General features: G+C 37.2%; 2 protein-coding genes across 8 annotated transcripts in view; both read left to right on the plus strand.

Annotated features, from left to right (window-relative positions):
• The first annotated feature begins 317 nt into the window (after positions 1–317).
• On the plus strand, positions 318–3472 carry LOC109113165 (cytochrome c oxidase subunit 7A2, mitochondrial-like). Its single transcript, XM_019125977.2, has 4 exons — positions 318–932; positions 1535–1624; positions 1825–1909; positions 2183–3472. The coding sequence occupies exons 1-4, from the start codon at positions 906–908 to the stop codon at positions 2239–2241; spliced, it is 261 nt and encodes an 86-aa protein (XP_018981522.2). The 5' UTR covers positions 318–905; the 3' UTR covers positions 2242–3472.
• A 454-nt stretch (positions 3473–3926) lies between these two features.
• The window catches only part of LOC109113089 (collagen alpha-1(XII) chain-like), a 71394-nt gene continuing 48917 nt past the window's right edge, over positions 3927–26403 (plus strand). For 2 of the 7 annotated variants that reach the window (XM_042778367.1, XM_042778368.1), the window contains exons 1-20: positions 3935–4629; positions 6171–6273; positions 8417–8533; positions 9192–9335; positions 9650–9706; positions 10892–11155; positions 11272–11436; positions 11585–11758; positions 11861–12151; positions 12238–12840; positions 13338–13616; positions 13866–14150; positions 14993–15265; positions 19459–19728; positions 20567–20833; positions 21484–21676; positions 21784–21908; positions 25169–25318; positions 25479–25598; positions 26112–26276. In XM_042778367.1, the coding sequence (XP_042634301.1) occupies positions 6204–6273; positions 8417–8533; positions 9192–9335; positions 9650–9706; positions 10892–11155; positions 11272–11436; positions 11585–11758; positions 11861–12151; positions 12238–12840; positions 13338–13616; positions 13866–14150; positions 14993–15265; positions 19459–19728; positions 20567–20833; positions 21484–21676; positions 21784–21908; positions 25169–25318; positions 25479–25598; positions 26112–26276 (4012 nt within the window). In that variant the 5' untranslated portion in view covers positions 3935–4629; positions 6171–6203. Of the gene's footprint in view, positions 4630–6170; positions 6274–8416; positions 8534–9191; positions 9336–9649; positions 9707–10891; positions 11156–11271; positions 11437–11584; positions 11759–11860; positions 12152–12237; positions 12841–13337; positions 13617–13865; positions 14151–14992; positions 15266–19458; positions 19729–20566; positions 20834–21483; positions 21677–21783; positions 21909–25168; positions 25319–25478; positions 25599–26111; positions 26277–26403 lie in introns of all 7 variants that reach the window. The other 5 variants (XM_042778371.1, XM_042778372.1, XM_042778366.1 and 2 more) reach the window with 5 other exon arrangements.

A 26403-nucleotide genomic window follows, 5' to 3' on the forward strand; every position in this document is an offset into this window, starting at 1 on the left:
TCAATTTCAAATTTGTTATTAATAAGTAAATATGAAATTATTTTTTATAGTGCTGTCAAACGATTAATCGCATCCAAAAATAAAAGTTTTTGTTTAGATAATCTATGTATGTGTGCTGTGTATATTTATGTATATAAAAACACACACACATGCATGTATTTGTATATATTAAGAATATGTTATGTTTACATATTAAATATGTAAAAATATGAATTTAATATATAATATGAATATAAATATAGACATGTAAATAGATGTAAATATTTTCATAATACATACTGTATGTGTGTGTATTTATATAAACATAATAAATATATACAGAACACACATATTATGCACACAAAAACTTTTATTTTGGATGCGATTAATCGTTTGACAGCACTATTTTTAATTAAATGATACTCTAAATATGAGACTAAAACTGCCTGTAGGGGGCAGAAAATGTCTTGATGAACAAAGCATTAATTCATGCATTTATTTATTCATTCATTAGACAGTATGCAAAAATGGCATGCTGGTGTTGTGCACAGTGTGTCTCGATTTGCTAATTCCCCTCTAGCATTATGATTTAATATTTTGTGGTGTCAGTGAAGAAACATTTCTAGGAAAGTGTCATGTATTTTATCGGTGTCTCACGCGGATGGAACATCAGTGTAGTTGCTCTCTTCTGTATCTATCTGTATTTTTAGGCTCTAATGTCAGTGTTATCTGTATGCACCAAGGGTCTGAGAGTAACGCAATTTCAATTCTCTGTATGTATGTACTGTACATGTGGAAGAACTGACAATAAAGCAGACTTGACTTGACTCCTGAACAGCAGGCGGAGTCGTTTCCCTCGACGCTGCTTCGGGTTTCCTCTCTGTCTCGTGACTCCTTTTGTTTCTGTCTCGTGACTTCAGTCACTTATGCTGAAAATGTTTCGACACTTTCTGGTAATTATTAAAACTATTCTGTTTGAGTTTAAGTGCGATACTGCATGGTGCTTAATTAAAATAAAATAAATTAAAAGTGGTATTAAAAGAAGATAAAAGTCTCTGTTGAAGGGAAAAAAGTATGATTATGCTATTTGATCTGAGATTCACTTCTGTGTGATCACTGTAGTCTTCAGTGTTTGTTGTCATTGTGACATACACTAAAATAAATGAAAACAGGAAGGATTATTTTAAATTGTAATAATATTTCACAATATTACTGTTTTACTGTATTTTTTATAAAATAAATTCAGCCTTGGTGAGCAAAAGAGACTAATAAAATAAAATAATAAATAAATAAATAATACTGACCCCAATCTTTTGAATGGTATAATAATGTAATTAGACCAAATGATTCATGCATTAAACTACTGAAACACATATTTTCTAAATGATTTAATACAAATGCATGGTTTACGTCACTGCAAATCTGTATATTTTGAATATTTGTTTTTTTAATAAGGTTATTTAAATTTTATTTATTTATTTATTTATTTATTTATTAATTTTTTGGTTCTTTACAGTACTTTTCAATATTTTTGTCAAACTGTGTTCTCCATGAGGCTCTGCAGCAGGTTTCCAGACGGCAGATCTCCAGCACCGTCCGCAGACAGCTGGACAACAATGTGCCGGACAAACAGAAACTCTTTCAGGTACGGTTGTCACTTTTCTGTAATATATTGTCATCTCTCAAATGACAAACTAATGTTCTTGACCAGTAATATCTTTGCTAATCATTTGCGTTCTCCCTAAAGGCCAAACAGTGCAAATTGTGCTCAGATCTTATTGTTTTGTATAAAAGATTGTGTTTTATAGGTGCTTATCAAAATGTTGATTTATGTTTCATATTTAGGAGGCCAATGGGATTCCAGTTCATCTGAAGGGAGGAGTCGGTGACGCTGTTCTTTACCGTGCAACTATGGGTCTCACAGTACTAGGTATGCTACTGCAGGGTGTTATGGGTAATTGCTGCAGTACATGGTTGCTTAGGTCCTACCGTGTTATTGTGTGTTTGTAAGGGGGCTGTGCATGTTGGGTAGTTGCTTGCTATTAGTGCCCACACCCAATGTCTATATACGGTACATTCTTATTTGTACAAGCTGCATTATTTGATGTGATGTTCACGACGTGCCTGAGCAAGCACAGATATTTTGTTGAGTTAATAATCATGGTCAACTCTAATTGCTGATCATTTATGTGTCACTTTTCAGGAACTGCATATGTCATATATGAACTAGTAAAGGCAGCTCTCCCTCAGAAGAAGGACTGATGCCAGCTGCTGTCCTCATTTCTGTGGAAATGTGATGTTATGAGCGTTTCACACAATATATTTATTCCTTAATTTGGAAGGTAAAAGGGACCAAATTGATTTGAATAAAAAAAAAAATTGTGCCTGTCATTAACAGACAAATCCTGATTGTTGCACTTTATACAATAAAAATTAAAAGACACCCCACCAAATTAAAAGGAAATTAAAAATTGCATAAAGAAAATTATTTTAGGAGTGTTAGGATTTTTCCATTGCACATTTATTGTCTTTATGCAAATTGTATATTTTTTTTCCTTTAAAAGACCACAAAATCAAAAAAAAAAAATCTATATTTTGCATAAAGAAAATTAATGCACAGTGCATCCTAAAGTAATAATATTCTGTATGCAAAACTTTTTATTTTTTTTTATGAGATTTCTAAGATGATTTTTTCATAAGCTTCGTCTTTAATTCTGGTTATTGATGTGGTTTAGTTGTTTGTCTTTTGATTTTAAGCCTCTGCTGTGAATAATATTTTAATTATGTGATAATAGTCTTCCCATAAAGAACAACTTAACTGTGTTTTTCCTTCTAAAAGTGTACATAATGTTTGAAGTTAAGTGTTAATTGATGAGGGATGTTTGTGATGTTTTTGATGCTATCTGTTTCTGTGGTGTCTTTAACGGTTCCCAAGAAACAAACAGCAATGTGCACTTTCTTTTTGTACTTCAAAACAATGTGTTTTCAAGGCATATGAAATAGTTTCCAAATGCGTGCGTATACATCAGAGAAAGGTTTAGAGTCAAAGGAACGATTGATCATTTGAGCTCAGTGAAGCCTGTCTCAACATTGGTGGTCTATACTGTTGAGTTCATATGGAAATTTATCCCATGCATTATGAACAATATGCCCTTTATGCCCTGATAAATATGTCTCAGCTCATTGCAGAAGTTGGAAAAGGCATACAGATAATTGCATGCTAATATATAAAACTATAAAGCACAGGATCATTAATTTCGCAAGCAATCTATGAATACATTTGTTAGCTGTTCCTCTCTAACAATGAGAATTATGAGATGATCAAATTAAAAACAGTCCTGAACTCAGCTGAAAAAAATTAATAAACTTAATGATCAAAAATCAAACTCTACCCAGACTCCCAGTTGGCACCCATGTGTTTCTAAATGGCTAAATATTTATTCATCAGATGGGTAACAGATGGATAAACTCTTCTTTTATAACTTAATAATTAGATCAATTGTGTAGTTTTTGGGGGGAATGAGCGTTTTGATTCACAGGTTGTGTTGAACATCTCCATCTGCTTTGTGTGTTTCCCGATTCGACCACTAGAGGGCTACATATTCAAATAAATGGAAATGCATTGTTGAAAATCAGACCATTACAGGTTACAATTTGGACAAAAAAATAATAAAATAAATAAATAAATAAATAAAATCAGCAATATGCTTATAAGCTTGATTTTCCCACAGAGTTAGTTTTTTAGAGAGAGAGATTGGGGAGATATAATTATTTAGATATTATTTAAATTTTTTAACCAACCACAAAAGTTCGTTCGTCACAATTAGTGACGTTGATGTTGGGATGTTACCATAGTTACCGCTGGCGCGCTTTTCGTCAGGACCGTTGAGCGATACTTCATAAATATAAGTGTAATTATTTATTAAGACATTATGTATTTACATGTCGAATTGTATACACATTTTTATTTTATTTTGCTATAACGTTAGTTGTCATTTGGGCTAATAACTGCTAGGAACAACACAGTAAAATCATTTTTGTTTCCGCGCGAGACGAATCGCCTCAGTTTGCGCTCCGAAAACGACCGACAGACGTTCATCTGAAAAGGTTCGCCCACATGAAAAGCGTCGTTTAATTGCTTTGTGAGTTATTTGTAACACCCTAACACTGTAATTGAGTTGTTTCATCGTCTATGTGTCCGCTAAGGCTATATAAATAGTCCCGCATTAGCGGTTCTGTTGTCGTCAGGAGTACTTTATGTATTCCATAGGAATCCCTGCTGAAACCCGACACACTGTTGAGTGACACGCTGCAGGAATGCCGAAAATATGCGCGACTTTCCAAAAGCGCATCCCAACACATCCATCACACAGGCGCGTGACGTCAGAGCTCGGGGTGCGGGATCAGCCCTCTGTTAAGAAGCACGTTCTAGTCTGAGATCCCGTGCATTTGGGAACAGCCTTCGCGAGCTGTGGGGCGAGCAGACCCTCCTCTTCATTTCCATCTCAGTCTCCATCACTGCAGCATCACGGAGAACCTCTGCCTTTCTGAACAGAGCTTTGAGTTCCTTTTGCATCTGGGCGGTTTTCCCATCTTCAGTCACCAGTTTTGTGATGTATTGAAAGTTTTTGGAAACTTTTGGGGAGTTTGGTAAGTGCTCACGTGGAGTTTTTATTTTATTTTTATTTTTTTATTTTATTTTTAGTTTATTGATTAACCTATTGATACATATTTATGGAGGAAGGTGTTATTGCTCATAAATCTGAGACGTGATGTGAAATCATGAATGCGCACTGACCCATTTTCAGCAGCTCTGATCACTTTTTCCACAGACGCTGTGTGGTGATTTCATTTTTTCCATCACCCTGTCATTGTGGTCTTTTAAAGTAGATTGGGATGATACAGATTTATTTAGTTTTGTTGGGAAATCTAGACCACTTGTAAGAATCATGAAACCTCTAGGACTTGTTTTTTTTCACTTAAATAATGCAAGTAAAGTTGTCCTTTCTCTGTACAGTGTGGTGGAGATCTTATATAAAGATGATTAAGGGTTTCTGTGATGTGCTACAGTATGTCTATCTGGCATCATATTTTAAAATAAAGGCAATATAAAACGATCAAAAAGTATCCCACTTTCCTGTTTTCACTATAAGAAAAGCTTCTTAAGACTTATCTTTGATTATTCATTCAAATTTACTTGAATTCTTATGCTATTATAAAACCATACCCACGATGTACTATTATAGGCACAATGTATTGTTAAAGGTTTGGCTCACGCTTGTCCTTTCACCTTTTTTTATTTGTTTTATTTTTTAAGTTTAACATTTGCATAAGACCTATATCATAGTTCCTGTATGTCTTTTTTCTTCTTCTTCATTTCAATATCATTTTGCCCTAGAAATGGTCCAAAAATGGTCCTGCTGTGTGACAAATGCCTTTTTAAAGTGTAGATGTACTCTCAGTTAATATGGGGTCGTATAATGACTGGAAAAATGTTTAGTGAAGTAGCATCACATCACACTGCTTGAATTAGTTTTGAAGAGTGCAAACTAATTACTGAGTAATAACATGTACCTACTGTGCAATTATTTTGTGAGCTGCTTAACCTTACACTGGCAATTATTCAATGTAACATGCAATATACATAGAGACCAAGCACATTGCCAGAGTTTAGAGGCAGAGCGGTGAGTTGGTCTCAGCATGAATATCAGGATGTGAAGTCTGAATTTTTCCCGGCACAACAGGGGGCGCAGGAACCCTGCAGAAAAGTTTTTCCACTCCTGATGTGTAGGATCCTAAATCAGGCAAATTTCCAGACAGTTGCATACAGTCTATGAACTCACAGTTTCCAACATTAAACAGATGAATCAGCAGATTACATACAGCATATGCAGTTTATAATTGTTTTTCCATTAAAAAGCTGAAGGGGATGTTGTTCTAAGACCCACAGTGAGTTATTTTACTTAGTGTCCTTGTTTTATGAATATCTTTCAAAATATTTTGACTATTAACCATGGAAAACCAATTTTCCTCTCTTGTCCAGAGAAACAGCTGGAATTTTGAATAAAAAAATGATTAAAATCAGATTTGAATGAGATCTCTTGCAGTGAACTGTGCTGGAGTTGAGTGTATAGTCTTTTTTCGGATTGATTTATGAGCCAAGTGTGTGTGTAATTTGGTTGATTTTTCAGATCGATTGATGTTCTGCTGATACTGGAGTGAAGATGTCGGTCAGGCGTTTGGCAGCGGCCGCTCTCCTAACACTCACAGTACTGACGTCAGTGAGAGCTCAAGGTAAAAAAAAAAAAGCCAACAAATCTCCCTATTCACCCTGGTAAATTAAAAATACTACAGTTTACATCATAGTCTATTATATTTTAAAATATATGAATATAAATTGTACAAGGACAGTTGTCTATTTTGATGTGTTCATTGTTTTTTAAATTTTCTTTTTATTGTTTCATTTTCATTTCATTCATATGTCCATAAAAATGAACAAAGATGGAGGAGGAAAATTGTTTATTAATGATTAAATATTATTAATATTAAATACACATTAATGTGAATACATGTGCATTTCGATGTGTAATGTCCAGGGCGGACACGGATCAAGGACTTTTACTGGCCCAAAAGTCTTAGTTTTTAACATTTGGTTGGGTTTTATAGTAGTGGAAATGGAAATGCATGACAGCACAGGATATTTAATGACATCTAACTGTGTTTTTCAGCAACTAATTCTTCCGAAATGTCCACTGTAATGTTTTTCAATAATGGGGTAGAACACACTGTCTAAAGCCAAATCCAGCAAAGGTTTAGTATATGAATAGGACTTGGTTTTTAATATTTTCCGTAATCAACTTAACACCCATGATCAGCTGCAGGATACCAGACATCTCAGCCAGACAGATTCACATTCAACTTTTTCTTCTACTAAAACACTTTTTCATGTATTTTAGTATTCATGTGCTTCAGTAACTGAGCTCTTTGTAGGTTTGAACAGTTTTAAAGGAAAAAAAACTGCCATTTCCAATCATTGAATAAATGACGGGACGTTAAAGCACACATCGCCAGTGTTCAGTGGAAAATGTAGTGGAACATTTTACAGCTTTTTTTTTTAAAAAAAAAATCTTGATGTTGAGGCCAAGTTTCCCTTCTCCGCTTTCCGCACGCTTAGGGAACAAAAAGACTAAAAATGAGCCATTTTTTTTCTTAGGAAAGTGAGAGCACGAAATAATTGTGTTTCTTCTCAATGCTGCACTATGGAAAAATAAGAAAAGCATGTTAAACATGTTCCATTAAAATAAAATATGACAGCCAGACAAGTACCTTAACCAACACTATCACTTTAGTATCTGACATGGTTATTATTAAATGCTCAGCACAGCAAACTAAATGTTGTTAACTGATGCTCCAAAGAGCTTGAATTAATGAAAAGCAGAGGAATTTTGGTTGCACCAAATCTTGTTTCGGTCTAATGGACCCCCCCCCCCCATAAAAAAAAGAAGAAGAAGGAAAATCTAGAATGGGTGAATGAGTGGTGTGTATTTGACTGTGGATGTGTGCGATAGCGGTTGTGTTGGACCCATTTGGAGTCAGAAATGGAACCGATTGTGACATCTGGTCAGCCAGGTTGGTAAATCTTGATTTTGGTAGCCTGTTCCCGGTCAAGCTTAAGCCCTGGTCAAACTTTGACCAGAGCTGTGGCTTCACAAAATATTTTATTGTGATATTCCAACATGCGCATGACCCATATGTTCCACCTTCCAAACACAATGCAACACAAAATACCACAAGAATATCACTTTAAAATATTTCCATGTCCTCTACATGTGCGTCTTGTACATGAAGTCCTTTAAGTCCCACAAGTTGTTGCAGACAACTTTTCATGTACAAGTGCATGAGTCCTCTAGTTCATCTAGTCTGGTGCGTCTCTTGTTACATAACCTCTTGTAACTATTCTTTATCTTTATATTTCATTAAAGGTTGTCATTATGCAATGAAAAGTGACTACATTAATGCAACTGCACACAAAATGTCCATTCAAGTCCATTGTACAATCAACACTTCTTGTCTATCTCTGACAATATCTATTCAAACAGTTCAACACAGCGTGTCTGGCTGCGTTGGATTGACTGCAATGAATGCATGCAAGTCACAAGTTATGGCCCCATGTAATGTTTTGTCAAGGTCTCTGTGGAACGTGCTTTACGTGTCTGTGCTTGAGTAGTCAATGGCCCTAAGGTCAGACAGCTCAAACAGATGTCATTTTGACCCAAAATGGCCGTCGTCCACTTTGTTCAATGTTGCCTTGAGTCCTTCCCCAACAGTGAACTTCACTGTTGGGATTCTGTCCATAAACGTGTGCTCGTCTCATAAATACAGCTTTTGGAATGGTTTCATTTTTGGAAATAACTTGATTAACCTCCTATTTCCACAGTAACTCCTCCATCAGACTTGAGGTTTAAGATATTAAATGAAAACACAGTGCAAATGATATGGAAGCAACCGTTGTCAAGAATTGAGGGCTTGAAAGTAGTAGTGACATCGGATACAGGTAGGTGAAAATTTAAAAGCACTACACATGTTGAAATTATAGCGCCAGCATGAAACATTTGCGATCTTCTGTGATGTGTTTCAGAATGAAAATGTATATTCAACAAGAGAAAATAAATGACAGAACAATTTTTTCCCAATTGGCAATGGATTGGATTCTGAAAAAGTTGGCAGTCCATACCAAAAAAAGTGTAGTATGAAAGAAGCTTTTGACTTCATGTTGACTTTAAAGATCTGGGTAGTGCTAAGGTTTGTTCAGACCTGCAGTGGTCGTCTCATGATCTACTGCCACTGTGCCCTTGAGCAAAGCACTTAACCTCAGGTTGCTCCTCAGGGGAACTGTCCCTGTAGTAAGTGTACTGTATGTTGCTTGAGATAAGAAAGCATCTGGTAAACGACAAGTAACCTTTAAACTCACTGCCACAGGCAACCCTTGGGAAATGTGTTCTGGCATGCACTTCAGAAATGATTTAACATGGACTGTTACTCATCGCTTGTCTTGGGAAGTCATTAATGTTTATCTAATCCAGCTCTTGTGTGTCTAGACTAGATTTATCTGCTTATAAATTAAGGTTGGCTAGATGTTATCTTCATGTAGATTGTATATCATGATATGACACTTAAACATTCTAAATGCAAATGTTCCCTTCTCGTTATAGAAGAGCCTGTTAAGGAATTCACACTTCCTCCAACCGCAACCAAAACCTCCATCAGAGATTTGACCCCCGATGTGGATTATGTTGTTACGATAACTTCATATTCTGGATCGGAGGAGAGTATACCAATCTCTGGTCAAATTACAAGTAAGTGGCAAGTCATCTTATTTCTTGAGTTTTTCCTTTAGTATGTCATGATGATGGTTCACATTGTCATGGAGGGCCTGGAAGAGTCAGGAAGTTTTCAAATCGTGGTTTGGAAAAGAATTTGTTTATTTGGGGGAAAATCCTTCTTGTACACTTATATGTTAGATATGGTTTCTTGTGATTGCAATCCCTATTAAATAGTTAAAATATCTTTATGGGGTAATCAGAAATGACTGGAGAAGGCATGGGAATTCATTGGCCAAAAGGCCTTTTCATTTGCTTTAATATGTATTGATTATTTGTTTCTGTTTTAGTCCAATCAAGTGGTTTTGAAGGAGGTACCAGGAAACCTAAGGTCTCCGATGCAATCAGTAAGTACACACCTCCAGGCTCTTTCCATTGCTATGTGATCACTGCATTTTATCGGGAGTTTCCATATGACAGTATGCAAATGTGTATATGCCTTTGTTTCTTTCCAAATTTATGGCTCCTGTTAACGATTTAGCTTGTTAGTCAGCATGAACTTTTCCAGACATGATAAACTGAGCCAACGTTTCCAGCATGACTTTTGGGTGAGAGTTCGTAAATGGCCCCTTTGCTCCTGATTTGAAATAAAAAACCCAAACCTCTCGCAATGCAGAAAGTGGAAAGCATTACAGCTCCGCTCTTTACAAGAGTGCTGTGACCTCATCCTCCAGATGAAGGTGAACAGCTTTACTTTTCCTTTCCTACATTTAGCAGAAGTGGAAAATCCAACCACCCCTCACCCTCGCCCCGAATACCATAACGGTTAGTTAGCATGCCTTCTGCAGATGAAATACAGTCGTAACGCTCCAGTGCTTCCATTCTGCAGGCGCAAGTGGAAAATAAGTGAATGTAATTACTGTAATAAAGTAAGGCAAGCTATGCTATGTCAACAACTTCCTGTCCTGTCCCATCTGCTATAAATGTTTGGCAACATCTCACCAAAGATGTAGCCGACACAATCCGTTCAAGGGCATAAAATTCTACAAACTGTGGTTGAGGGCAAATATGATTAAAAGGAGAGGAATTTTTCCAACCGTGTGGAGGAATGGAGTTCATTTATAGAGATTAAAAGGGAGAGGGAAGGACAAGTAATGACTCGCCTAATAACATTATGAATAGAGACACACACTCAACCCATATGTCAATGAGGAATGAGTTGTAACCAGTGTATATTGCATAATAGACAAATGTCGTGCTGTTATGCAGGATGTTACCCTTCTTATTTGTACATGTCAATTTTTGTATGTTTTGACTGACACTCAAGCATACCGTATCAATTAACACATAAACCTTTTAAACATTTAATCCACTGAATCTGCATGGTGTTATAACAGTAAAATATTTGGTCTTTTTCTGAAATAGAAAAAGAGGTCAGAGTTTTGAGTTCTGTGCCAAATGTGTCTGGCGAAACTATTAAATAGTTTATATTTTAAAAGCTAAGCATCCTTTTCAAAAATTCATCCACTTTTCCAAAGTCAGATCTGTCTAGAGTTTCTTAGGTTCTGACTTCTAACTCTTTTTTTCCCCAGAATGCTCAGCAAGTGCCATTGCTGACCTTGTCTTCCTGGTGGATGGCTCTTGGAGTGTCGGGCGGGAAAATTTTAAATTCATCAGCAGCTTCATAGCAGCCATGGCAGACGCGTTTGACCTCGGAGAGGACAAGACTAGAGTGGGTGTGGTTCAGTACAGCACGGACACCAGAACTGAGTTTAACCTCAACCAGTATTTCAAACGGGCTGAGCTGCTCAGAGCCATTGACAGTCTGCCATACAAAGGTGGCAACACCATGACAGGTACCAAATTCACACTTATGTATCCATACTGAAACCTGCAAATAATATTACTGCTGAACAACAAAGTTATAATGTGAGTTTCAAGTCTAAGTGATTCTTTTGTGATTTTTGTGCAGGCGAAGCCCTTGACTACCTGCTAAAAAACATGTTCACGGAGACTGCTGGTGCTCGTAAGGGATTCCCCAGAGTCGTTGTAGTTATCACAGATGGGAAATCTCAGGACCCGGTGGAGGGTTACGCCAAGAGGTTGAAGAATGCTGGAGTTGAAATTTTCACTTTGGGTATGTGGTCATTCATCACTGCTGTTTTTCCTGGTCTGGATTTCTTCTGCATTCTCACAGGACTGGGTAGCTTTCAAGAAATCCATCCACATAGAAGAAATCCTTGAAATTCTGAGAAATAGTGGATTTTTGTATTCTTTTTATTCAGGGATCAAAGAAGCAGATGAGGAAGAGCTGAAAAAAATGTCTTCAACACCCTACAGAACGCACGTGTACACAGTGCCAAACTTCGATATGATCAAAGCTGTGGAGAAATCGCTCATCACGCAGGTGTGCACCAGTGTGGATGACCAGCTCAACTCGCTGGCTAGCGGCGAGGAAGGTAAACAAACAATAACAATTGTAAATCTGTTTCAGCAGGTTTATTAAACACAACCCGAGCATCAAACATAAACCCATTTTTCCTCTTTCTGTTTATTTGCAGTCGTTGAACCAGCATCAAACTTGCAAGTCACAGAGGTTGCGTCCAAGTCAATGCGGGTGACGTGGGATGCATCCTTAGGGGAGGTGACTGGATACAAGGTGCAGATGGTTCCCATGCTGGCTGGCAGCAAACGTCAGGAGCTGTACGTTGGGCCGACTCAGACCTCTGTGAATGTGAGAGATTTGTCCCCTGATACAGAATATGAGATCAGCCTGTTTGCACTCAAAGGTCTGTCACCCAGTGAGCCAGTTATGGCGATGGAGAAAACCCAGCCATTAAAATTAACGTTAGGTGAGGAAAAGCCAGCACTTTTTCACTATCCACTCTATTCCATCGATTTAATAGCTGTTTGACCCACAAACTTTTTTTATTTCTAGAATGCTCTCTCGGTGTGGATGTACAAGCTGACGTCGTTCTACTGGTTGACGGTTCCTATAGTATTGGACTGGCAAACTTTGCTAAAGTTCGAGCTTTCTTGGAAGTCCTGGTCAACACATTTGACATTGGGGCGAAGAAGGTTCAAATCAGCTTGGTGCAGTACAGCAGAGACCCACACACTGAGTTCTACCTGAACACCCATCATGATCTGAGCGCTGTGGTCAAAGCCGTGAGAACTTTCCCCTACCGCGGAGGCTCCACGAACACCGGCAAAGCTATGACATACGTGAGAGAGAGGATTTTTGTTCCAACCAGAGGCGCTCGTGCAAACGTTCCTCGTGTTACAATTCTGATCACTGATGGGAAGTCCTCGGATGCTTTCAAAGACCCGGCTAATAAGCTTAGGAACTCGGATGTAGAGATTTTCGCAGTGGGCGTCAAAGACGCTGTCCGCTCAGAGCTGGAGGCGATTGCTAATCCTCCAGTGGAGACCCATGTGTACACCGTAGAGGACTTCGATGCTTTCCAGAGGATTTCCAATGAGCTAACCCAGTCCATCTGTCTGAGAATTGAACAAGAGCTTCTGAACATCAAGAGGAGAAGTGAGTAGCCTCTGATTTTTCCACTAATTGCTGTTAAAGTTGTTAGACTCTGGGTCTGGATGTGCAGAACCATATGTTTCGAACTCTGGTTTTGCACAAATTTGTACTAAAGTTTAAAGTGTTGGTTGACCCAAAGATGAAAATTCTGTCATCATTTACTTACCCTCATGTTGTTCCAAAATCATATCTTATGATGTAGACTTTCTTTCTTTCGTGGATCACAAAAGAACTTATGTAACAGAATGTCCAAGCTACTCAATTCCAAACAAGCTCCAAAGCAAACAAACATTAAAAAGTTCTAGTTGTGTGATGTATTTTAAATTCTATAGAGTCATACCATAGCTTGGCGTTGGAAAAATCTATTAGGTAATACATATTGCCTAAACCTGTAACTTTGTTGTAACCTTTTTTTGGCAATAAACTGGGATGTGAACAAAGTTCTCTTAGTTAATCGAAGGGAGCAGTCTAATATATTTCGGTTCTGATCTCTCTTCTAGGTCTGATTGCACCCAGGTCTCTGACCTTTTCAGAGGTGACCTCCAGGAGTTTCCGAGCTTCTTGGGTAACAGATGCTGTGGATGTGCAGTCCTATCTGGTGCAATACAGGCCAGACGTCGATACAGAAGCAGGCTACATCTCTGTTTCTGTGCCAGGAGACACCCCTACGACTGTCTTACATCACCTTACTCCAGTCACAAAGTACGAGGTCAAAGTTTATGCCCAATATGAGAAAGGCGAAAGCTTTCCTCTATCGGACTTTGAGACCACACTAGAAGGTGAGTATCTGTTCCATATAAAAGTTAGCTAAGCTCATTAGTATCGATGTTCCTTTTGGGACTTTTAAAGGAATGGTTTACCCAGATGTTGTTCTTTATGATTTTTTTTTCTCTGTGCAACACAGTGTTGAGTTTTTTTTCTTTTAAGGAAAATACTGACCATTGTACCTGGTGACTTTTAGAGTAAACTGTTCCTTTAAAAGTTGCAACAGCAACCTTTTTGTGACTCTTATTTTCCAATTTGTGCAGAACAAGGATCCGTGAACAACCTGAGGGTGTCCGAGGAGACCACCAGCAGTTTCCGTGTCTCATGGGGGGCAGCTCCTGGTTCAGTGGTGCGGTACAGACTCACGTATGTCCCATATGCCTCGGTCCAAGGGGATATCGACTTGCTAGAAACTGCAACAGTTGGCCCTGAGACCACCATTGTTTTGCAACAACTTTACCCAGTTACTACCTACCGTGTCTCTGTGGCAGCCGAATACCCATCAGGCGTTGGGCCTCAGATGCAGATTGATGGAACGACCAAAGAAGGTGAATGGAATAATGTAGAGACTTCCTCTCCTAAATACTATGTCCAGCCAGGGTTATTGGTCATTTGAAGGCGTAATACCATAATATTATGAGTCTGAATTCCTTTTACTGGAATTTTAATTGAGAAAGTACCAGTTCAGATTTATTTATTTCTTTTTATTTATGCACATCATTGTAAAATGTTCTTGAATTGTTCGATTACTAGTCACAGTCAACTGGATTTACATTTGTTTAAGAGGGATGCCCACTCATTCTTGCATTTTCATTGATTATTTTCCAGGATTTTTAAAAAATATCAGAAACCTGGTGTAAAGGTTTGCGCAGCCAAACACCCTAAGTGAATGGAAAATCAAAGTTGATTTTGACAAAAACTCTATGAGACCTTTCCCAAAATTTTTTTCATTGAGTTGGCAAAAAAATATTTGTTTGGTTAGGCAGAACCTCTGGGTTCTTTATCAAGTCTGAGAGTAGTTAGTGTCCAAGCATGAGCCAGCTGCGTCTTAATAGCTGCCTACAGCGATGCAGCTGCAGTCTGTCCACAGTTGTAATCTGCAAAAGATAAATCCCAGGTCCATGACTTTTGACGCCTGTGTTAAACTGGAGTTTTATCTCTGCATTGTCTCTGTTCCAGTCAACAGATTAGTTTTCTAACTCCTATTTCATCAGTTTCTTAGTAAGGACATAATTCCTTAAAAAATTTTCGGAAGTGTTTAGTGATCAGACTTGTGACTTTTCACCTGGTGGATGATAAAACAACTGAAAAGCAACGTTAGAGTTACATTGAGGGAGGGACCATTGGGGTAACTTTGTTTCTAACTGCTTTCTCTTCTTTCATCTGATAGAACGTGGCTCACCAAGAGACTTGCGTGTTTCTGACGAGACAGTGTCGTCCATGCAGCTGTCCTGGGCTGCTGCGCCAGGAAGAGTCGCTCAGTATCGCGTGTTCTACCAGCCAACAGAAGGTGGTGAGATGAAGGAAGTGTCAGTTAAGGGGGACACCACAGCGACCTTGCTAAAGAATCTCCAGCCAGGCACAGAATACCAGCTGGCTGTGAGGGCACGCTACTCCTCTGGGTTAGGAGAGCCACTGCAGGGCACCGGAACCACACTAGAAGGTATGGGCATGCACTAAAATAACATTCCTCTAAGAAACACACAATATGTGCAATGTAATCTTGAGGACATAACCCATTTTAGGGGTAGTGTGGTGCAATGGTGAAAGCTCAGGTCTTGTAACAGGAAGGTTGCTGGTTCAATCCCAACAAAGGAGAGAGCCATAAGCCAGAACAAAAAGTCTTCTGAAACCATAGCTAATATACTGTAAGACAGCTAAGAATATAGCAAAGATCATGTGGACTACTTTTATTTTTGCCAGTCCCCATTTATTTTCATTGTTGATCATTAGTAAATGATAACATATGTTGGGATCTAACCAGCAAATTTCCAGTTACTATTTCTTTAACCCCATGCTTCTCTATGCTACTTTGGATAAATGCATGTGCAAAATGGCATTAGCACTAAGTCTTCGGAGTACCAGAGGATAAATCCCAGACATACCCATTGAACTGGTGAGTGCATTGCAGTGCAAGATTTGAGTACATTTTTTTGGATCAGTTTAGAAAGTGCAGCCTTGGAAAGACTAGGGGCATTCTTAACATCCTCAACTCCTGTCAGAAAGGATAAACAAATAGGTTAAACAGAGTCGACTGCGCTTTCTTTCATTCAGCCCAGATAAACAGCTCTAAGGTCTTCTGGGGATTCAGAGGTTAAAATCTTAAATTATAGCAACATGGCTACAGTATCTGAAAATTAAAAGAGTAAGACAAAAGCTTGCCCATGTTCTAAAATCACTGAATTCCAGTCATCTTATGTCACTCAACCTTCAGTGTCAGATATGAGGGCCAAAGATCAGAGCCCAGAAGGAGTTAAGTGATGGAAAACCTGTTAAGGAGATAGTTTACCCAAAAATCTAAATTCTGTCATCATTGAGCATAAAAGAAGTACTCTGGGATGTCAGGAGTACTTCTAAATGAAGACGTATAGTGACCAAAAATGTGTTCTGGAGCTATAACTCTTAATCTGTTTCAGTCATGTGGACCTGGTATGGCTCAAATTAAATGATTAACACTTTTTCTTGGTATCTTTGCCCATTTGTTTTTGCATTCACTGCCATTACCCAGCTGATGGTCATAAATATCTCAGATGAGCAGAAAGGCCATGTTACAGAAACAGATAAGCTTCCGAAGACTTGGGATATATTGCCTAAGTGGTGCTTTTTGTCTTTTGTGGTGAGATATACGAGTTTGGAAGAACATGAGGGTGAGTAATATTTGGACAAATGATTCCCTAAATGAGAATAGCTGTGTTTGTTTCTGGTAGGCTAGAGATTTGGGCCTGGGTTGTTCTCCTCTGTGGACCATGTAGTGGTTTGTGTAGCATTCAGAAGTCCTGTTCTGACTGACATTGAAGATTGTGAAATGGTAATTTCAGTTCCTCCATCCATCCATTGAGATTTGGTCAGCGGGAGATGGACTAAATGAAGCTCTTTAAAGCAGATAGTTATGTAATGCAGGAAATATGCAGCTCTAGAGCAAAGAGTAGAGCAGTCAGACATCTCTGTTCCTTCCTTTGCATCCTCAAGAGGATATGCATAAAGAGGAGCACGAAAGATTTCCGATCTGTCCCCAATCTGATGCAGGTGCATGTTGACCGGGCTCTGGTCCAGTTTATGACCTAGCGTGTCCATTTGTAGAGCAGAGAAAGTCTACAATCCCAGAATTTTGAGATAATTCACGCTGTCTTAGTTAATCATTGACCTGTCTGTGTGCAGAGAGTTTTCAACAGGTTCAATTACTTCAAAAAGTATGATTTCCGGCAAATCACAGAGAAGACCTTGATTCAGTGATTTAGTATAAAAAAGGGAAATTTTATGTGGCGCTATAATAGTTCCCATATTTCATACTTAAATGTTATTTTCGTTGTTTTTAAGCTGCACTGAACTAAAGAATTGTTATATTTTTGAAGTCAGAGGGTAAAGGGATTTGCAACCCATTGTAGACTTGTCTTTTATCTGCTGAATCCGTCGCTCTAAAAATGTGTGTCTGTGACATCACTGAGTGAAAACCGTGAAACTAAAATCAGCTGTTTTGTTTCACCATCTCACCGAAGACTGAAAAATGAATCAAAAGGGTTTCCATCTGCATATACACAAAGAAGAATCAAGAGACGTGAGGAGTTATCGTAATGTAAACTCGAAGGCGTGCACATGTGGAATGCGTTACCTGCCTTGTACTTTAGATTAGATTATTTCCAAAGGGATCTTATTTGTGTTATATTCTCATTAGAGTAGCACCTGGCCAATTGAAGGGGGACAGAATAAATAGCAGGAAACTATAGTGTTACATACAGATCATTTACATTTATTCATTTAGCAGACGCTTTTATCCACAGCGACTTACAGTTGAGCAATACAACAGATGTTAATTTAAAATAAAGACTCAATCAGCTAGAAACAAATGGGCCAAAAGGTGACTTTGTTCTCCAGCACCTGGGTATCCTCAGAGAAGGATTGTCCTTCCTGTCTGCCATCTGTCAAACTGACTAATGCGTATAAGCTGCCCTAGCTGTCTGACCCTTGACCCATTGATGAACGTAAAGCACAGATGAAGGGGACAACCGAAAGCTCTCTCAGCACCTGTGCTTTCCCAGTGATTGACACGAGGTTAAACTTCAAAAACACTGCAGAAAATTTAGTGCATGTGTATGGTCTGTCTCAGCTTTGGATTTCAGAGCAGCACGGGATGCTGGATTTTTGAATGGAATTGCATCTTTAAATGGATATAAAAGATCATTTGAATTTCAATGATCTTTTAAAGACAGAGTCAAATAAAATCCTGCTGTTGGGCTCCAGAGAAAGTCATATGAAAGTCGCATGTTGAACAAAGATGTTAGAAATCGCATGGTTCGACGAGATGCACTGTTACCAGTTTGTGAAAATTGTGAGGATTTGAGAAGGTATCAGACATCTGAGGGGGGTACTTAATGTTGGTTTTGGATTTGCCTTGTTTTGGAAAAAAGCAGGCTGGCAAGCATTCACTCCTCAGTCTCAGAATCCTGCTGTGATTGTATATTTCTCATGTGTACTGGCATTGTTATTTTTTAGTTTTCTCAATAATGAACATTGTATACAGACCCTCATGTCATTTCCAAACCTGTGTGACTTTCAAGGTGATCAAGGACTGTCAAGCTCCAAAACAAGGATATTATAGTTACCTAAAACTAAAACCATCAAAAAAAAAAAAAATTGTTACTTGAAATAAAATAAACATTTACTGAAATAAATTAAATAAATTAATAAAGAAATTAAATGAAAATTTAATTTCAAGTAATGCATTTTTTAATATAAATTTTATGGTTTTAATTTTAATTTTACTTTTAGATAGCTATAATAACCTTGTGTTATGCCAAAGCCTCATTTTTAATTTTCATTTACTTTAACATGATAAATAACTAAACTAAACAAATACTAAAACTTACATAAAAATGAATAAAAACTGTATAGACATAAAGAACTATATCTAATAAAAATGACAGAAACACAACAAAATTTAAATTAAAATGGAAAATATAAAAATAATAGCATCAAAATATATAAACAAAAACTATAATATAATATAGTTGTTATATTATTTATTATATAATATAAATAAATTTCACTATATTCCAAATTGATTTAAAGTATTTGAACAGACATTTATACAGAAACAACCTGAATCTTCAGTCTATCTTTACATCACTAGAAATGCCTGGAGATCATACTGTATATCTGATGGTACATCCATCTTCCTGAGACACTGTCACATCATTTAAGTAAAAGTATTTTATAATGTGATGTAAAAAATGTGAGTTTGTGAAGTTTATCTGCATGACAGAATGCTTTTGGGACTCTGTGGTGGGTTTTGGCTTTAGACTTTATGACCAGCTGTTAAGTTCAGTGTCACCTGAATGAATTAGTGCTCATTGCAGTCCTGACACACCTGCACCAATGGCACTAGAGACATCAAGAGAAATGGTGCATCTGCTTCTAGAAATATATCAGATTATGGCCCAGGGTGATTCTGCTAAAATACAGCATGGAGTGAAATATTTCTCTTGCTTTGTGTAGAGTGAGTAAATAGACATTTTATCCAATGCAACTTTCAACTTTGCTCCTGAGCTTTCACTTAACCACACCAGCCAGTTTATAACATTTCTCAATTTCTACCCATAATTTGTGTTTGTTAAGTCAGTTTTTGTGTGTTGCCTGCAGAAGTGGGTTCACCGAGAGACTTGATAACCAGTGATGTAACAGACACCAGCTTCATGGCATCCTGGACGGCCGCTCCAGGAAGGGTGAGGCAGTACCGTGTTCAATGGAGGTCTCTGTTCTCCGAGGAGTCTGGAGAGAAGATGCTGCCCGGGGATGTGACCAGCACGCTGTTGGAGAACCTCACCCCTGAAACACGCTACCAGGTGTCTGTGTTCGCATCGTATGACAGAGGCGACGGAGAACCACTTGTGGGAGAGGAGACCACTGATGGTACATAAACCTGTTGTAGTTGTTCTCTATAGTTGCAAAGTAATTGCTTGTAATGACTGTAAAAATCATGTTTGGAAGATTTAATAGTGTATAAAACTCATGAAATATGAAACAATTTGGGGCAACTGGCTTGTTAAAGGAAGCTGGAGGGTAGGTTGGGTTGGGTTAGATCAAGATTATGGTTATCTTTAAATCTAGCAAACATCTTCCAGGAAAGAAAAAGGTAATACAGAAGTGACAGGACATGCACGCCAGTACCTCAGGCATAGCCATTTAAAGTGCATCAATCTAAGGAAAATAATGGAAAAGGATGATAAACCTTTGAATCTTAGCTAGTCGAAAAATTATTTAATGTTAGCGTGACTATTTCAAGTTACGGTTTTGCACTTGGCACCGAATCTTGGCGAGCACAGTGAGTTTTAAGTTTCTGTGCAGTAGTTACTTGCCTCCGGGTGGAAAAAGTGAGCTGATCGCAGCACGGGTGCAGTGAACATCGCTGCTGCGGTAAAGAGCAGATTTAAAGGGTTACATGTGTGCAAAGCAGCCCATAATATGAGCCGTATGTCGACTGGGATGCTGTCTGAAGCGTGGATGTGTTTTCTCTACCCAACTTAAATCGTACAGACTCGTGGAAATATAACACCAGTGTAGGGATTGAGAGAGTTTTGGAAGAAGGAAAATGTTTGCTTCCCTTTGGCTTGCTTGTGGTTTCACGTTGACCTCTAACCATCCCAGCTTGTCTCTCTTCATTTCACTTGTCAGTTTTTGATTTATCCAGGCCGTTGAGGAAAGTCTAGTAAAAATTTAGTTAAACTTTCTTGTGTTTATCCATTTGTAGCATCTGCATCTGCCAAGGCTTTACTGGTGTCTGATGAAACCGAACGCACCATGCGCGTCACATGGAAAGCCGCTCCAGGCCCCGTGGTCAACTACAGGCTCACGTACGTCCCTGAAGTCGGCGGTAAAGAGATGACGATGAAGATCCCTGCTAATGTCATCACCACCGTGTTGAGGAAACTGCAGCCCCTGACCACCTACAACATTAAAGTGCATCCCATTTACAGACGAGGAGAAGGAAAAGCAAGGCAAGGAGTAGGAACCACACGTACGTTGGCCAATAATTCAAAGCCCATGACTCACAGATAAGTTCTTAAATCAAGATTAAATTATTTGAGAAGTGAAAAGACTTAAGATATCTAACAAAAATTATTAGTTAAGTGAGTTTATGCTTAAAAAAAAAAAATTATCTGCCAGTGTGGTCAGAAAAATAAACTTTATTTGAAGGGAAAACAAGATCGCTTTTCTGACCCTATTGGAAGATTTTTTTTCTTGTTTTAAGCAAAAACTTTTAAGCAAAAGCATTTCCTTTTGATACATTTTTTTCAGTAGAAAAAAATGATGTTCTTTGTCTTGTTTTTTTAGTACAATTATCTAAAAATTCCTCAATTAAGATACATTTACTTAAGAAGCAAAATTACTGAAGATATTAAGTTGTTCTGTTGTTTTCTAAAAAGAATGTATCAAAATTAAATGAGCTTAAAGCAAGAAAAATAAATATCTGCCAATAGTCTCAGAAAAATAAACTTAATTCAAAACAAAAACAAGATCATTTTTTTGCATCTTAAACACAGTTACAGTTGAATAGCAATGTCCTGAAAACCACCCAAAGCGCCTTAGCATCATGCAAGTCACATTATTTACTGTGATGAAAATGTCAAATCTAGTGATTAAATTAGCAAATGCTTAATCCTGCAGTGTCACGATTTAAAGCCCCAAGAAACCTAAAGACCTCTGAACCCACCAAAACCAGTTTCCGTGTATCCTGGGATCCCGCTCCCGGTGATGTACAAGGGTACAAAGTCACTTTCCATCCCAGCGGAAATGATGTTGATCTGGGAGAATATCTAGTTGGGCCATATGACAACACAGTTGTTCTAGAGGAACTCAGGTAATGTTTAGCATCAACTTTAGACGTTTCTCTTCACATAAAGATGCTAATCGTACTTCTTGTTTTCGGGTGACACATATGGTTTCAGTTTTGTCCTTCATTCACAGAGCTGGAACTAAATACTCCGTTGCTGTTTTTGGCGTGTTTGATGGAGGTCAAAGTATGCCGTTGGCAGGGGAGGAGAAGACCACCCTCTCTGATGCACCTGAATCTCATCCTGATGATTTCTCCGGTATAGTCTCAGCACATCATGCATGCTGTAACATCACATATGAATGTTCTCAGCACACACTTTCTGTTGAGAAATAAAAGAGTTTAAAAGTAAAAAAAAAAAACAATTCAAGCTTTACGGTTAGGACAAAATAAAAAACATTAAAGCAGAATTGAGTAAGGGAGTCTAGATAAATTTAATAGTGCAGTACAACTGTTAGAAATAATATAATGATATGTTTTAATAAATAAGTGCATGATAAATATAAAATACATAAATATTAAATATATAAAACAAATACATAACAATGAAAACTGTTAATGATGAAAATTATTAATCTCAAACTCAAAAAGCTAAAAAATATAATATATAACAAATTATGAAACAATTAATCAGATTTTGTAATTATATTATAGAATTATAATTTATATTTTTTATTGTTTCATATTTCATTGTTTCACTTATCCTCAATATTATTAATATGTGTGTATATATGTATATATATATATATATATATATATATATATATATATATATATATATATATATATATATATATATATGTGTGTGTGTGTGTGTGTGTGTGTGTATATATATATATATATTTTGTGTGTGTGTGTGTGTGTGTATATATATATTTTTTATTTTTTAATAGACTGCCAAACTTTTACACAAATTATAAACGAAACGTGAATTTTATAGGAGTTGAATCATTAAGAAGTATTTCTCAATGCTAGATGTAAAAAGAAAAAAAAAGAAAAAAAAGGCTCATTCTGAACAGAAGTAAACAAATGGACATTGTTTGTGTGGCGAGATCAAGCGAATGGTTTGAAGTTGCGGGCTCAGAATCTTTGGCAGAACAGTTCACCAGCACCAGTGTCTTGAGTTTGATTCTGGCAGCTATTGGCAGGCAGTTTCAAGACTTGAGTATAGTCGTAACGTCAAAGACTTTCCAGAGATTAGTCGTGCAGCAGTGAGGAGTTAAGCAGCAGATGCAGGGAGGATGATGGGAATGTGCTGCAGGAGTTTAGTTGCGAAATGACAAGAGCAAAGTTCACCTTAGGGCACTGTTTTCCACATGTATCAGCAGGACCTGACTACAAACTAGTCCAAACCAGTGATCTGGTCAAGCTGGATGACTCTAGGGTCCTTAAAGTCCAAATAGTTCCTAAATACTTGTTATATTATTATGTGATTTATCAAGAAATTAAACATTCGAGAGAGAAAAAAAATGTTTTTAGATATTTCATCAAAATAATGCAACTTTTTATTATATCTAATGGCTCACACAATAAATTCATTCACCATGTCATAATCAGTACTTTCATCTCATCTGGCAACTATCTTGTGTATGAGAGTTTGCTTGTTTTTTCCTCCCTCTTTTTTAGCACCATGACACGAGTTCATGGAAAAAAATGCTCTGTTTTCAGTTATGCACTATTTCATAGAAATGAGAGAGAAGGCCACTGAATAGCTCAAGATTAGGAAAGTGTTATGTTTTGACAAAACCCTGGCATGCAGCGATGGAGAGCAGATTAAACAGTGGTATAACAGATCATACCAGCTTATGGTGGCTTTTGAACATTTTAAAATATTTTTTCTATTTTTAAACCATTTTTTTAATTTAATTTACCTTACATTTCAATTTATTTTATTTTTTTGTAATGTCAATCAGTTAAGATTATTCTGCCATTATTATTGAATTTTTTTCTTATTTCTGTTTACCATTTTATTTATTTAATTATTTTATATATATATATATATATATATATATATATATATAGTTTTTGTATATATTTTTGTATATTTGTTTTTTTTTATGTTTTTGGGTGAAGTCTCTTCTGCTCATCAAGCCTGCATTTATTTGATCAAAAATACAGAAAAAAAACAGTAATATTGTGAAATATTATTACAACTTAAAATAATAGTTTTCTATTTGAATATACTTTAAAAAAATAATTTATTCCTGTGATGCAAAGCTGAATTTTCAGCATCATTACTCCAGCCTTATTGATTTTATTTAAAAAAAAGAAAGAAAAAAAAATTACTGACCCCAAATTACTGACCAGTAGTGTATATTGTTATTACAAAATATTTATATTTTAAAAACATAGCTTCTTTTTTTTTTTTTTTTTTTTTACTTTTTATTCATCAAAGTATCCTAATAAAGTATCACAGGTTCTGAAAAAATATTAAGCAGCAGAACTGTGTTTCCAACTTTGATAATGAATCATCATATTAGAATGATTTCTAAAGGATCATGTGATAATGATCCTAAAAATTCAGCTTTGCATCACAGAAATAAATGATAATTTAAAGTGTATTAAATTTAAAAACAATTATTTTAAATTGTAATAATATATCACAATATTACATTTTTTTTTTCTGTATTTTTGATCAAATAAATGCAGGCTTGATGAGCAGGAAAAAACTTCTTTCAAAAACATTAAAAATAGTAATGTTTCCAAACTTTTGACCTGTACTGTATATATATATAGTTATATTTTTATTTAGTTCTAGTATCTGGTCTACCAAATCTAATCAGTTTGACCAAGATTGTTTACAACTTGAAACTCTGCTGTATACAGCAAGCCATACAGACCGTCGACCGATTGATCAATGACCATCCCGGACCAGCTAAAACCAGCTACAGTCTGCTGGCACCTGATTTTAACTCGATTTTCCTGCAAGAAACCGGTTCCACCACACTCTTTATTATGTCTAGTTGTTTTATGAGCATGCTTGTAAACAAATCAATTTCACAAGCTATTTTTCACTTGCAGACCATGTGTGATGTGTCCAGAGAGATCACCAATGCTCAATCCTCAGTTTTGGGGCTCCTCTCACATTCAATAGGTATCTGAAGTGCTACGGAGGTGGAATTCGCAAAAGAGAAGAAGCTCGTATTTCATACATACAAGGGCTACTTCTTTTCTCTGTAGAACAGAAGCAGTGACAATTCCAGGAAAATGGCTTCCAGGGCCGGATGCCAAAAGGAATTTGGATGCAATGCAAGACTGAAGATTCAAAGAAGAAAACTAGAAATTGAATGGAAAGAGTCTGTAGCTTTAAGAAATGAACAAGAAATAAAAGTGTTCTCTAAATGTGTGATGCTTTTAAGTTATTGCAGTGTTAATGTGCTTTTTTTATTTGCTGTGAGCACGTGTACACGTCTCTTCCCTGTTTCTCATCGCTCTCCTGTTGAACTCTGCCTACCATCAACAATTATACAATCACAACTAAGCTCTTCTTGCTGTTTCTCGCTGGTGTTTTACTTGCAGAAAAACAGTGTGTAACCACAGCCAAGGCTGATATCGTACTGCTGGTTGATGGATCCTGGAGTATCGGCCGTTTGAACTTCAAAACCATCCGGTCTTTTATCGGTCGCATGGTGGGCGTCTTTGACATTGGCCCTGACAAGGTTCAAATCGGCAAGTCTCTTGTGCTTCTGTTTGCTTCATCTTTTCAGATATATTGCAGGTATATTCATGCATCTGGACTCCAGATGTGAGCTTTATGCTAGGGCGCCATATTGAGTTATTACCAGTCATTTTCTCACTTTCGTCGTAATGGTGTGTGCTTCTCTCACAGGTTTGGCTCAGTATAGCGGGGATCCCAAAACCGAGTGGCATTTGAATGCTCACGCCACCCGTGAATCCCTGCAGGAGGCTGTGGCCAACTTACCCTACAAAGGCGGAAACACAATGACGGGTACCGATCCATTAAATATATGCTTTATAGTTTACAATCTTGAAGATGCACTCGTATTTGTTCATCTGAATTCCTGAAAACAACATTTAATGGTGATTTGTGTCATTAATGTCACTAGTGGTACCAAATGGATTTTCAAAATTATAGAAAAAACTGAAAGTTCCTGCAACAGTTGGGTTACAGAAGTAAAAAGCCCCATAGGGCTTATAACCCTCTAAAGATAGACTTACTATGAGGTTGCAAAATGATGGTGTTGAAGCTTTAAGCCTGCATAATTTTAACTTATTTGTTAAATAATCATGTTTAACAGCGGAATTCCTGGTGAAAAACTACATTACCCATGATTCTGCAGAGAAATCTACACCAATCATAGAGTTTAAACAAGCAAATCATGCTTGATTCGATTCATGGATTATAGGAATCATATGAAGCTCAATCCACATTAAAACTATTGAAAAATTGTGACTGTAGATGCCGTCAGATGAAACCAACCTGCTTCTTGTGTTTCCAAAGGTATGGCCTTGAACTACATTCTCCAGAACAACTTCAAACCAAATGTGGGTATGAGACCCGATTCTCGTAAAATTGGTGTCCTTATCACCGACGGCAAATCTCAAGATGAGATTGTAGTGAATTCTCAGAGACTGCGTGACTCGGGCATTGAGCTCTATGCCATTGGTAAGTTAATTTCTTCTTGACATTGTTGGCATTCTGTCAGTTCAGTCTCAATGGAAAATGAAAGTCTGCATGCTAATAAGAGACACTCGACCCAGAGCTCTCCTGTATCCAAATATCTCACAACATT

The sequence above is a fragment of the Cyprinus carpio genome, chromosome A20 (genome assembly GCF_018340385.1).
Source record: "Cyprinus carpio isolate SPL01 chromosome A20, ASM1834038v1, whole genome shotgun sequence".
NCBI classification, from domain to species: domain Eukaryota; kingdom Metazoa; phylum Chordata; class Actinopteri; order Cypriniformes; family Cyprinidae; genus Cyprinus; species Cyprinus carpio.